A 13,526-nucleotide genomic window follows, 5' to 3' on the forward strand; every position below is an offset into this window, starting at 1 on the left:
GCTGGTTTCCCAAGTGGAAAGTCATCTTTGTTCACTAAGGTGTCACAAATCATCCTCCCACTACGTAAAGCTCTGTAGTTTTATATCAAATGCTTTCCACCATAGCCAAACCAACTCGGAAGGCCAGCACTTGCTGGTTTAGTGTTTAACATTTGCTCTAGTTCCCAGAGAAAGGAACGTGTAGGAATCTTTGACTCCCAAACTCCAGATAAGACCTTCTCAAGATGACTCCTTGATACTGCACCATGATTATATGTAGGGTAATAGAGAATACTTCCCCAGTGCCAGTATGCTAGTTAGAATCCAGGTTTGCTGTCTGTTTAGACTGTACTTGTGCTTGGTGTCGAAACCTCTGCTAACTGTGCTTTCTGGGTCATTTTCATTTACCTCTTTTACTTGTGTCACTGTCTCACTTTCTGTTCTACTCTACAAAATCTCGCTTAACCTCAAGGAGTAGCTGCTCTTTATTTGTTTTGATTCCATCCCCAGGAGAAACTGGAGGTCATTGGGTACTGCTGTTGTACCATGTTGGACTTTCCACCAAGTTTTTTTCTTTTTCAATTTTGTTTTACTTTGATGACAAGCTTCTTTAATTACATGCTCTCATTTAATATACGAATGTAGAAGAGGAGACCCTGGCTGAAAAACTGTTACTAATGGGATACACAATGTAAAGGTGACTCCTACAGGGAACCTTTAAAAGTTTTTGAGCATGGAGCTAGGCAGGCAGGCTGGCACATGGCTATAAATGCAGCTACCTGGGCAACTGAGGCAGGAAGATTGCAAGTTTAAGGCCAGCCTGGGCAAGTTATTGAGACCTGGTTACAAAATAAGGTAAAACAAAAAGGACTGGAAATGTACTCAGTGTTAAAGCACTTGCCTAGCATGTGTGAGGCCCTGGGTTCAATTCCCAGTACTGTTTTTAAAAAAAAAAAAAAAAAAAGGATTTTTGAGCATGGAGTGACAGGTTAGTGGTGGGAGGGAGAAGAATAAATGAATATTTCAGAGAGAGGATGAGTCAGAACTTTGAGTTTTGGTATTGGGGAATGTAGAATATGGAATTCACAAGAATGACCAAAGTTTGAGCTTTATTGTGTATTGGATATAATGTACCATTAACAGGGAGTCAAAAAAATAATGATAGGGTAAAGTAATGGGGGTAAGCAGATACATTTTTACTTTATACATTGAGTTTTTTTTTTTAACATGTATGAGCTTAGAATTATTTTCTAAAAATTATTAACTGAGGCAACATGTTTGGCAGAGTAATTAAGAACATGGCTTATGGAGTCAGACTTTATTAGTTTGAATACCTGTTCCATCACTTCATAGGCAGTCATTTAACTTCTCTGTGCCTCAGTTTCCTTATCTATAAATAGTAACAGTACCTAACTCATAGAATGGTATGGAGATTAAATGAGCTAATATGAAGTATTGGAACAGTGCCTGGAACCTAGTGACCTGTTAGAGTTTTTCAAGTAAGTAAACAGATGTGGAAAGTGCTCAATAAATAGTAGCTGTATAATACAATTATAATCACATTGTGTGCCTGTCATTGTAGTGTTTAACACCAGAGGTAAATAGCATTCTCTGCTCCCTGAGCAGCTTTGAGTTCAGTTGAGCAGAACTTCCTCATATCCTTGTTATGTGCCAGGTACCATGCTAGGCATAAGGAGTACAAATGAGGAATGTGTCAGCCTTTCCCCTGAGAGGACACAACCAGTAGAAGGATGTATAGCAGGACATGTAGAAGGAAAAACCTTGTGTGTGTGTGTGTGTGTGTGTGTGTGTGTGTCCCCGCCCGTGTCCTAATTATTTTATGAGATGTACGCATTCTATGATTTTTTTGGTAGTTTTAGAAAGATGTATAGATAACAGGTGTTATACTTTTGTATTTTTCATAGTGCTAGGCATCAGTGTCCCTAAGTAAAGGCTCATTGAATAACACATTGATTAGTTTTGGAAAATATTAAATATGAATTATTTTTTTAAGAGGAATTGTTCTTATTTCAGTTCCAAGAAACTATGATCCTACTTTACATCCTTTTGAGGTCCCACGAGAATATGTAAGAGCTTTAAATGCTACCAAACTGGAGCGTGTGTTTGCAAAACCATTCCTCGCTTCCCTGGATGGTCACCGAGATGGAGTCAATTGCCTGGCAAAGCATCCAAAGAGCCTGGCTACTGTCCTTTCTGGGGCATGTGATGGAGAGGCAAGTGACACTCTAAACCTTGATGTTTAAAACTAAAACATTTTATATTACAAATATTTTTTCTTTAGTTTTTAGTTATTGTAGGTTTTACTTTCAGTTTCATTCTTTAAGATTAAATTGTTTGAAACAGTAAGTTTGATAGTTTTATCTAATCCCCCAAAATTATAAATACAGTAGCTTAAGACTCAATTTGACAGTAATAAAGTAACTTTACAATAAAGATGTGAGTTTTTTTCATAGAGGATATTATTAATGATTCAACACTTTAATTTCCTACTCTGATAAGGAAAAAGCTTTGAAATACTTTAAACTAGAATCAACAAAATTTGTGATGATTACATTTTCTTCTCGTTGATATACACACACACACACACACACACGCACACACATCCATGTGCATTGAATTAGTTTAGGTCGAAGGAATTGTTTCTAGCTGCCTGGTAGAATGATTCATAGCCTTTTCAGTGGCAAATTTCTCTTTCTTCAAATGTAGTATTCCTGTGCCTGAATGTTGTTACATTTATAGTTAACTGAAATTTCCTGGTGTGTTTTATCATAGGTTAGAATTTGGAACCTGACTAAACGAAAATGTATACGTACAATTCAAGCACATGAAGGTTTTGTACGAGGAATATGTACTCGCTTTTGTGGGACTTCTTTTTTTACTGTAAGTACACAACTGTTGTCATTGAATCTTCTCAACATGTAAAAGAATGATTTAATTGAACAAGTTATTTTATAGTTCCTATATTTGTTCCAAAGTCTTATTGGAGTTTTACAATATAAAGAGCTTATTGAACCTTGAAAAGTTCTAGTTTTTAGTTTTTCTTATACTTTTTGTCTTCTTATAAATTACTTAACATCATTGAACTAATATTGTACTAGCACCTAAAAAGAGAGATTAATGGAAGGTAAGACTGGCAAGGTAGTTTGGCTTACTCTGGAAGACTGTCTGCTAAAATGAATAATAGTACTTCAGCTGTCAGATAGTAAGGGATCATTGAAGGGTGTGTGTGTGTGTGTGTGTGTGTGTGTGGTAAAATATACATAACATAAAATTTGTTTTAATTATTTTTAAGTATATAGTTCAGTGTTATTAAGTATGTTCATGTTTTTGTTCTATGATTTGCCATCCTTGGAGTGAAAACAGTAGAAAGAAATGATGATATTTAGTAACTTGGAGGTTTAACAATCTTGACAACTGAAAGGTACCTAGGAAGAAGATAGTTCCTATTATAGAAAAGGACAGGTCAGGAGTATGAGCAAACTTAGAGGAGGGGAAAAGGTATGGTTTGATGACCTGATCTGCCAGTGGTTATTCTAGTGAAGATGCCTGTCATCCCTTTACAAATATAGGTCTGGAGTTAAGGAGGATCAGAGCTAACTGTGGCATTCTCGGTACAAAGTTAATGATTAAAGTCACAGTATGGCATCAGTAGGAGGAAATGAAGGGGAAAATTGTAAATACAAGATGTCAGAGGAGGGGCATCTAAGAAGTAGGAAAACCTGGGAGTAACCACAGAGCTCAAAGACCCTATTAATGTGAACAAGGTGCCTGACACTATATGTCATAGAAGGAATTTTGTGACAAGTTGGAGCAGACAGCAACTAAGGCTTTTTCATTTGTCCAGTTGGTTATTCTTCTGGATATATTGATTCATTTAATATCCCAGCTAGAGTATTTACTGTATGTTTTTTTAGATGCTCAAATGAATAAAGACTGGTTGGAAGCATTATTCACAATCGTGTCCATCAACAGATAAATTGTTAAAGAAAATGTGGCATATATACACAATAGAACACTTTTCAGCCTTTAAAGAGAAAATTCTGTCTTTTGCAACAATAAATGAACCTAAACTAGATGTGGTAACATCAGCCTCTGTTGGAGGATTATAAGTTCATGCCCCATCTTAGCAATAGTATGTGCCTAAGCAACTTAGTGAGACCTTGTCTCAAAAGAAAAGATCATAAGAGCTGGGGATGTGGCTCAGTGGTAAAACACCTTTGGGTTCAGTCCTTAGTACCAATTACAACAAGAACAAAAAATTAATGAACCTAGAGGACATCATGATAAGTGATTAGCCAGGTAGAAAAAGAGAAACACCACATAATATCACTTACGTATGGACTTTAAAATGGTCAAACTCACAGTAACAGAGTAGAATGATAGTTCCCAAGGGCTTTTGGGGGTGGGGTTCTAGGAAGACAGGCAGAAGAAATAAGCTCAGGAGATCTGTTGTACAGTTTGGTCATAACAATAATAATTTGGTATTAATAATATACTGTATTCTTGCAAGTTGCTCAAAGAATAGATTTTAAATGTTCTCACTACAAAAAAATAAGCATATGAGATAATGGATTTGTTAGTTAGCTTGATTTAGTCATTTTATGGGGAGGGCATGTATACCATAGATTTATGTCACCTTAAAAAATATAAAATAATAATTAAAAACAATAAAAATGTTTCATGTTCACCACTTATTCCCTTTTTTCAGATATCTTAAAATAATGTTTACTTTGTTAGACATGAAACAGTTTTTATTGATGCACTGTAATGAAAGTTGCCACAATTTTGTCACTGTTTTAAAAAATGTTTATTATACAGTGTCACAAAAGATAAACCTTCATCAACTGACTTTTATAATAACTAAGGTACCCCAGTTTGTAATATCAGAAGGTCTTTCTTAGCTTACCCAGCATGGAGATGAAATATTCTAACCAGAATGTTTTCTTGTTTGCACAAAGTGTTGTTAAATCTTTTTCAAGATTGATGTTCTGCTGAAGCTTGTACTCAATAGACTGTGTACAGCAGCTTAGTCATTTACAAGGAAGTTCAGTCTTGAGCTTGCAGATATTATATCAGAAGCTTTGAGAGAAATTGCCTCAAGCGGGGGTGTGTTCAAGGACACAGTTTATCCTGTTTTCTATAAAAGCTAAAATATCCCATTGGTCAAAACCCGATAGGCCAAGGCCTAGGTATCCAGATTATACCTTACTAACTCCCAGTAGAATCAGATTTCAGAATTGAGTTTTAGTATGTTGTCAGTAGCTCAGATTCAGAGTTATTAATAAGATGTAGTCTAACTAGATACTTTTAGCCTATTGTAAGGATGTTGTTACGGATTCTATTTATTACTATCTTCAAAACCAGAAATTCCTGATTCTATTGCCAAAACCTGTCTTTAATCAGTTTTTCTGATGTTTTGTGTAATGTGAAGTGATTTGCTGGAAATGTTTCCATTTTTTAATTTGCTGCAAAAAGAAAGCTAAATTCATGTTCCTTTTGTAGATAAAAATGTCTCATTATTTTTATTAAAAATTCAGTATAGGGACTGGGGTTGTGGCTCAGCTGTAGAACCCTTGCCTCGCATGTGTGAGGCAACTGGGCTCAATCCTCAGTACCACATAAAAATAAATAAACAAATAAAGGTATTGTGTCCATCTGTATCTAAAAAATATTTTAAAAAGTTTAAAAATTCAATATAAATTTTATATAACATAGAAATATGAACTTTATTTATTTATTGTGGTGCTGAGGGTTGAACCCAGGGCCTTGTGCATGTGAGGCAAGCACTCTACCAGCTGAGCTATATTCCCAGCCCAGAAGTGTAAACTTTAAAACTAGCAATTTGGTACGGTTTAAACATGCTTAATCTGAAACCTGAAGTACTTTAAACTCTGAAACTTTTTGAGCATTGGCATAATGCCAAAAGTGGAAAGTTTTATGCCATAAAACAGTTTCAATAAAAATAGAAGAGAGACCAAATAGAATAGAGGAAGGGATCAAGAGAGAAGGAAGAGCATGAAGGAGTACTAGGGAACAAAATCTTCCATGTACAGAGATATACCACAGTGAATCACATTTTTACATATAATTTATTAATTTAAAATAATAATAGATGGGAGAACAATACAGTAAAGCAAATAGATCTGGGGAGGGAATGGGAAGGAAAAGCAGAATGAAATTGATCAAAATCTGTTATGTATAACGAATGCCATAATTGTGTATAATTACAGTGCATCAATAAAAACTGTTTCATGTGTACATATTAAAAATATTGTAAAAAATTACCTTCAGACAAGGGATACTCAATGTGTATGTATAGTTATGCAGTACCACATATATAATTACTATATATTTTAAACCACAGACCATGTTATATTACACTTTTTGTTTTGCATTCCTATTTGACCTAATTTCAAATATGACTACCAAATACTCAGAGCTAAGTTATTATATATTTTTACTTAGCCTTTTTTGGGTTGAGCTGCCTACACATCTACTCACCATTGTTTTGTCACAATCTAGGCAACCGTAAGCGTGGTGAGAAAACAAATGATGCTTTTTCTAGCATTAGCAAATAATTTTGATCTTATGAACCCCCCAAAAGTTCTCAGGGTCCTCCAGGGACCTTGAAAACCACTAATTCAGTAGTTTGCAGAGTCCTATGTCACAGGAAGAAGGGCTTTAATACAAGATTATAAATAATGCCTTTTCTCTTGCTTTTTTATGTCTTGTTTCATTTTTACATTTGTAATTATATATCATTGTGTATTATGTATGGCATCAGATCGGCTTAAACTTTACCTAATATTCAAGCCATTTATTATAATCCATTTTTCCCTAATTTAAAGTGACATTCTTATGACTGAGTGCATTTTGCATCATATTTATGACCTTCTTTTTCCTATTATTATTCTTTTGCTTTACTTATGCTATTTTATTTTTAATTTTATGTACTTCATGTATGTGTCACAATTCTTTTCCATAGAAGGGGGGCATGTAATTGCATCAGTAAATGTGATAAAGGAAGAATATTGTATGTGTAGTTTTTTTAAAATGAGATGTTTATAATTTGATATGTTTTGGCAAGTTTTAATTTATAACTGTTGTTCATTACCATCATAATAAAACAAATATATCTAGGTTGGTGATGACAAAACTGTGAAGCAATGGAAAATGGATGGACCAGGCTGTGGAGAAGAGGAAGAGCCACTGCATACAATCTTAGGAAAGGTATAAATATAAATTTCCTTGTAATTTGCCTATTAAAACTCTTCTCTCTTTTTATTATTTCATAAGTATAATTTCCAGAAAGGAAAAAATGTGAATATGAAATGAGAGGTTTTTATCTGTAATAATTGAACTATTTTAAGCAATTTTTAATTCAGTTACATTTCTTCAAAGCTAAAGAATTTGAACAGTTTTTTGGAGTTTATTATAGTAGGGTTTGATTTGTTTTTAGCTATAGAATGCAAAGGAACATTTATTATAAAACAACATGGAATAAAATCTACAAGGTAGAGGTTAGGAAAAATAATACTTCAGCTTCTGTTTGGTTTTATATCATCATAGATCTTACACAGCTCAGATTTTCTTGAAAGAATCCTTTAGGAAATAAAGAAGTGTAGTGTATGATGCTTCTTACAAATTGTTCTGTAGATGAGATGCTATGGTTTAGTTATCATAGTTTAAGTTTAATTCAGAATGTTTGAACTATCCGTGTTTTATAATGCATACATTTTTATGTTAAGGCAAAATTCTAAAATTAGATTTACTCTTTAACCTAAATATGTTCCAATTTTTTAAATCACCACTTTTTATTTCAGTATTGTGATTAATCTTTTCTTGACCTTCTGGCTAAGAGCAAGTGCAGTATACTGGTTAGTATATATTTTGGTTCTGCCTCAGATATCAAGAAATTCCAAATGTTCCAAGGGACAGGAACGTGTTGTATGAATTTAAGATGGAGATAATTCCCAGGTGATAATTCCTAAAACAAAATTGGGTTCATTCTTAAATCTTTTTTTAACTCTTTAGAATATTTTCTTCCACTTGCAGGAATGGCTTTAAAAAAGTCATTTTTGTTTTGTTTTGGGGATTTCCTTAAAAATGAAAGTATGGATAGATTTATTTAAATTTTTGGTCTGCAAATTTGAAATAGTAGTGGAAACATCCGTCTTTAACAATCTCTTTGCTTTTAAAGACAGTGTATACTGGAATTGATCATCACTGGAAAGATCCTGCTTTTGCCACATGTGGACAGCAAGTTGACATTTGGGATGAACAAAGAACCAATCCTATATGTTCAATGACCTGGGGATATGACAGTATAAGTAGTGTTAAGTTTAACCCAATTGAGGTAATGTTATTTTAAAAAATATGTTGTTGTTATTTAATCATTTCAGCTCTATTTAGGAAACTTTTGAATAAAGGAGTTTTTAAAATTTTATTGGTTTTCTAGCATTTGGTCACTTTTTTCAGATTATATCCAAGTTCTGTCAAATCTCAACATGTTTCTCTGAAGTTTAGTTCCAGACATGAGTGTTAACATTTTGAGAGAAAGGATGAGTGTGTGCTTATGGAGGTAGAACTACGCAAATACTCAACTGTTTAACTTTGAATTTATGTATACCTTCAACACTCATGTTTCACTGATTATTTCATTGTACTTTTAGAAAAATGTTAGTTTTTTTTTTTAAATTATCGGAGGTCAGAAACAGCAACATTGAGCATTGTTTTCTTTATAAATCATAAGGATATAGTGCTTCATAATAACATGCATGGTCATTATTATACTGTGATAATTAGTGATATTTTTCTTTGTTTAAAAGTCTACCAAGTTCCTTCCTGGTCTAAGAGAAGACTTAGAGATTGGCCACTACATATTATCTATTCATGTGTGAATTTAGGAATGAAGGCTCCCTGGAGTCTATACTAGCAAAGACTCCAGATCTTTTCCTGGGCTTTATTGTTAGAATGCATTTTAATAGCCAGGTGTTGTGGTGCACACCCGTAATCCCAGTGGCTGTGAAGGCCAAGGCAGGAGGATTGCCAGTTCAAAGCCAGCCTCAGCAACTTAGCAACACCCTAAGTAACTTAGCAAGACCCTGTCCCTAAACAAAATATAAAAAAGGGCTGGGGATGTGGCTCAGTGGTTGAGCACCCTAGGGTTCTGTCCCCCCACCCCAAAAAGAACACATAGTAATGATGAATTCATTGTTCAGAACACTTAGTAGAGATGCTTTCCTTCAGAAAGAAAAAGAGATCAAAGCATGCATAATCTCATTTTACAAGTTATCAGGAGGCTACCATATTAGGTGCTGTAAACAAAAATCCTGATATGTAAGTTTTATACCCTCAGAGACTCAGACTAGTAAAAGGAGGGAAGAAAGATTAAGTCAAAGTAGCAAATAATGAGAATGATATGATGTAATAAAATATAAGGTGCTGTAGTGTGATGTGAGTGTGTCTTTAAAGTATTGCCAAGAAAGCAGTCTAAATACACCATTCTTGCCACCCACATGTGCCTATGTACACACTTCTAGGAGATGCTACAGATCTAGAGCAGAGGTTGGCAAAGCACAATCTGTGACCAGATGTGACCCATTGCCTGTTTTTATAAAGTACTACTAAAACACAGTTTGGCCTTCTTGTTTACATACTGTCTGTAGCTGTTTTACACTATAATGGCAGCATTGAGTAATTGCTGTAACATGGCCTACAAATTCTAAAATACTTACACTCTGGCCTTTTACAGAAAAAGTTTACTAATTCCTAGTCTAGAGTATCTCTTTCTATTGTACCCTCATTCCATCCTCCAGCTTCCTTCATGTTTCCTTTGGTTATAGAGTACAGGATGGCCTAAAGGACCAAGCTGGCTTTACAGTATAGGACTACAAACACAAGCAACTTGAAAGAATGTTTTATGTCCCACTTACTGTGGAGCCAAGTCAAAACTGTATTTTCTGCCAGTGTACCTTTGAATTGATTTTATCCACATCACAATTCTTTATATTTTTTATTTTAAAATGAGTTTAATTATATCTCTCAGTGTATGTCATAGGTGTTTTTGTGAGCGTAAATTATAGTAATGTATGTGAACATTTTTTAAAATGCTACTCAAATTCAAGATGATGATGATATTACTATAAAAAATAATGAACCCAGACAGATGGATTTCTGCTTTTCAAGGGACAAATCTTTTGCTTTTCTATTTTGGTGAACATCTACGTCAAAGGAGCTGATGGCCAATTCAGAAATCATAAGTCACTACTAGTCATGACCTAGCAACAATGTTTCACTACTAGTCATGACCTAGCAACCATGTTTGTCACACTTGCCTACATAATAGCTCTATTCATTCTCCTGTTTATTATTAAACCTATGAACTGAGTGCTAAAAACAAATGGTGTGTGTTTCTCTTATCCTGTATCAAACTTAATGGAAAGGACATGTTGCTGTGAACAAATGGAGTATGTTTGTCTACTCTAATTATTAATAATTAATCTTCAAAATATTGAAGCCTAGTATTCAGTAAAACCAAAAATTTATCTTGAGTGTTGCCATATTTTACAATGTGAAAATTGACTTTCAGAGTAGGTAGATTTTTTTGCTTTTCTCAGATCAGTCTTTATGTTTAGAAATGGAATCTGGTCATACCCTAAGGTGACATAAGGAAAAGCCAAGAAAAGTTGAGGGGTCTCTAGGGCAGCTCTCAGAGGCAACAATTGAGAGAGGAGGCTTTTGGAAAAGTCTGAGAAAAAATCATGGTTGTAACATTATGATGTTGATTTGAACAGTATATGCTCAGTAGTAGGAGTTAGCAGACCATACACCAATTTAGTAAGTAACTTCCTGTCTTGATCCATTTGCACTATGAAATAGTCGGCAGAAGGAAGAGTTGTGTGTTAGAAACCATGAGTGAAGAGAAAGGGTATATTTAGGGCTCCTGAACTAGGTAGTAGAGGGCTTATTTTCACTTAATGTCAGTGGTTATGTAAGTACCTTGCACATTTAAAACTGATTTAGGAATAAGCTAAATGTTTGAAACATCTTAAAAAGGTTGGACAAAGAACAGGCCTAATTTATATAGAGAGTTAACAAATATTTAACTTCTAATAAAGCAGAAAATTTACGTGTTAAGAAAATATTGACAAACAGAGGCAGTGACTTCTTGGGAACCTGAGACAGGAGGATCACAAGTTTGAGGCCAGCCTTGGCAACTTAGTGAGACACTTTCAAAAATAGAAAACAAAAAGAAGTGGAGATACCCTTCAGTGATAGAGTATCTGGGGTTCAATCCCCAGTACCACAAAGAAAAGAACAGATACTAACTTTTAAATGGCATTACATAAGACTGTCGTATTGCGGTAAAATTAGCATATTCCCACATTGCGGTATATATTAGTATGTCTTTTCAGAAAATAAGTAGCCCTGAATATCCAAAGCCATGAAATTGTTTATACTTTTAAGTTCAGTAGTGTCACTCCTGAAATTTTACTAAGGAAAATTGTTAGTGAGTAGAAATATTTTAAGTGTTGTTTATAATAGTGAAAGCTTAAACAAGTCAAAGTTAAAGAATACATAAATAAAATATGTTCTATTATAAATTTAAAAACAGTGTTAGCTGCACACTGTTATTACTGGCATCTAAAATATATGCATGGGGGCTTCACAATGAAACTACTTAGGTTTCTGAGATTATACATGATTTATAACCTCATAAAATGAGCTTTAATGTTACAATTTGGTGTTTTAGCATAAAGATTAAGGTTATTAATTCATTTGTGCACTGAATAGACATGGTCTGCTGCCAAGCCTGACTTTTAACTGGTGATTATTATAATTATTTTTAGACATTTCTTTTGGGAAGTTGTGCTTCTGATAGAAATATAGTACTATATGATATGAGGCAAGCTACTCCTCTGAAAAAGGTGAGTTTCAATTTTGTCTTTGCTTTTATCATTTCTTTGTAAATTGAGTAGCTGAAAATGTGGAGCAAATATTTTTATTTTCAAAGAGATAGTCTTATATCCCAGAGTGGCATTCTCTCAGCTTCTCATTGCACTGTAGAGACCTTTAAGTTTCTGTGTCTTCTATGATGCCAGCATGTCTTAGACATCTAATTTGTACTTATTGAATTGAAAATTATTTAATGACATATCTTGTATATTACTACTTAGAAATATATAATAATATATCAGGTCTCATGATTATCAGATGACATATATGATAAACAAAGTATTTTATTCCTGAAAGTTTTAGAACTCATTCACATAACCAGCTTTATTTGTTTAGATATATGCCGATGGATACTATTTAGTTTTCAGGGTGGTTTTTTTGTTATTGTTGTTATTTGTTTGTTTTTTAGACAGGCACTATCTTGTCCAAGGTAATACACTTCCCAACAGTTCTAAGATGATAATTCCAGGACTTACATGTCAAAGCTAATACAATTTATGTTAATTCTAAAGAGGGAGAGAAATATTGTCATAGGTAGAAAAATGAGTACTATTTTTTAATGATGTTCCACTACTTTTATTTATTTATTTATTTATTTTTTTTTTTTTTTTTTTGAGAGAGAGAGAGAGGAGAAAGAATTTTAATATTTATCTTTCAGTTTTCGGCAGACACAACATCTTTGTTTGTGGTGCTGAGGATCAAACCCGGGCCGCACGCATGCCAGGCGAGCGCACTAACGCTTGAGCCACATCCCCAGCCCCTTCCACTACTTTTAGGTTGTAGAAAATAACTGGTTCCATCCAGTTTGCACTCTGTTTATTTTTTTCAGTCAGTCAGGCAATAGGCAGAGTATATTAAACACTGTTTTGTTTTTTAATTGTTGTTTCTACTGTCAGTGTTTCTTCTCTTCCTTCATTTTCATTTTTATTTTTTGTGGTACTAGGAATTGAACCCAGGGTTTAATGTGTGCTGTTGCCCAATCATGGTACATTCCTGACCCTTGTCATTGTTTCTTGTTATCTTTTCTAAATATAGTAGTTTTCGATCAGGGGTTATGTTCCTGCACAAGGGTAGTGTTTAAACATGAGAAGAACAGTTACTGGAGAGCTGCTTGAGAGTTAAACATCCTACAGTGGACAATCACACACAATGAGATTATCCTCCCCAAAATACCAGTGGCATTCTGTTGAGAAGCACTCTAAATTATTGGTAATCATAAATGAGTTCAAATTATGCTGGTCTTTTGAAACATTTCTTCTGCACTTTAATTCTAAACTCACCATTAATTTTGTCCCTAATTTGATACTTAGTCATTTAAATTATTTGAAATTCAGGGACAAGGTATTAACCATTTTTCTGTTTTTCATATTTGCCACTCTGCCTGTGTATTCAGGAAACAATTATTAATTGATTTCCCATTAAAGATAATTAACTTCATACTAATAGGCTAATGTGTGCTTTCTTTCTCAGGTTATCTTAGATATGAGAACAAATACAATCTGTTGGAACCCTATGGAAGCTTTTATTTTTACTGCAGCAAATGAAGATTACAAGTAAGTTTTTTTTTT

The 13,526-nt window shown here is 34.0% G+C and overlaps 1 protein-coding gene across 1 annotated transcript in view; it reads left to right on the forward strand.

Annotated features, from left to right (window-relative positions):
• The window catches only part of Dcaf13 (DDB1 and CUL4 associated factor 13), a 38,398-nt gene that overhangs the window by 11,854 nt on the left and 13,018 nt on the right, over nt 1-13,526 (forward strand). Inside the window, exons 2-7 of the mRNA XM_076835935.1 lie at nt 2,014-2,213; nt 2,773-2,880; nt 7,141-7,230; nt 8,201-8,356; nt 11,853-11,930; nt 13,429-13,511. Of these exons, the coding sequence (XP_076692050.1) occupies nt 2,014-2,213; nt 2,773-2,880; nt 7,141-7,230; nt 8,201-8,356; nt 11,853-11,930; nt 13,429-13,511 (715 nt within the window). The remainder of the gene's footprint in view (nt 1-2,013; nt 2,214-2,772; nt 2,881-7,140; nt 7,231-8,200; nt 8,357-11,852; nt 11,931-13,428; nt 13,512-13,526) is intronic.

The sequence above is a fragment of the Callospermophilus lateralis genome, chromosome 16 (genome assembly GCF_048772815.1).
Source record: "Callospermophilus lateralis isolate mCalLat2 chromosome 16, mCalLat2.hap1, whole genome shotgun sequence".
Taxonomy (NCBI): domain Eukaryota; kingdom Metazoa; phylum Chordata; class Mammalia; order Rodentia; family Sciuridae; genus Callospermophilus; species Callospermophilus lateralis.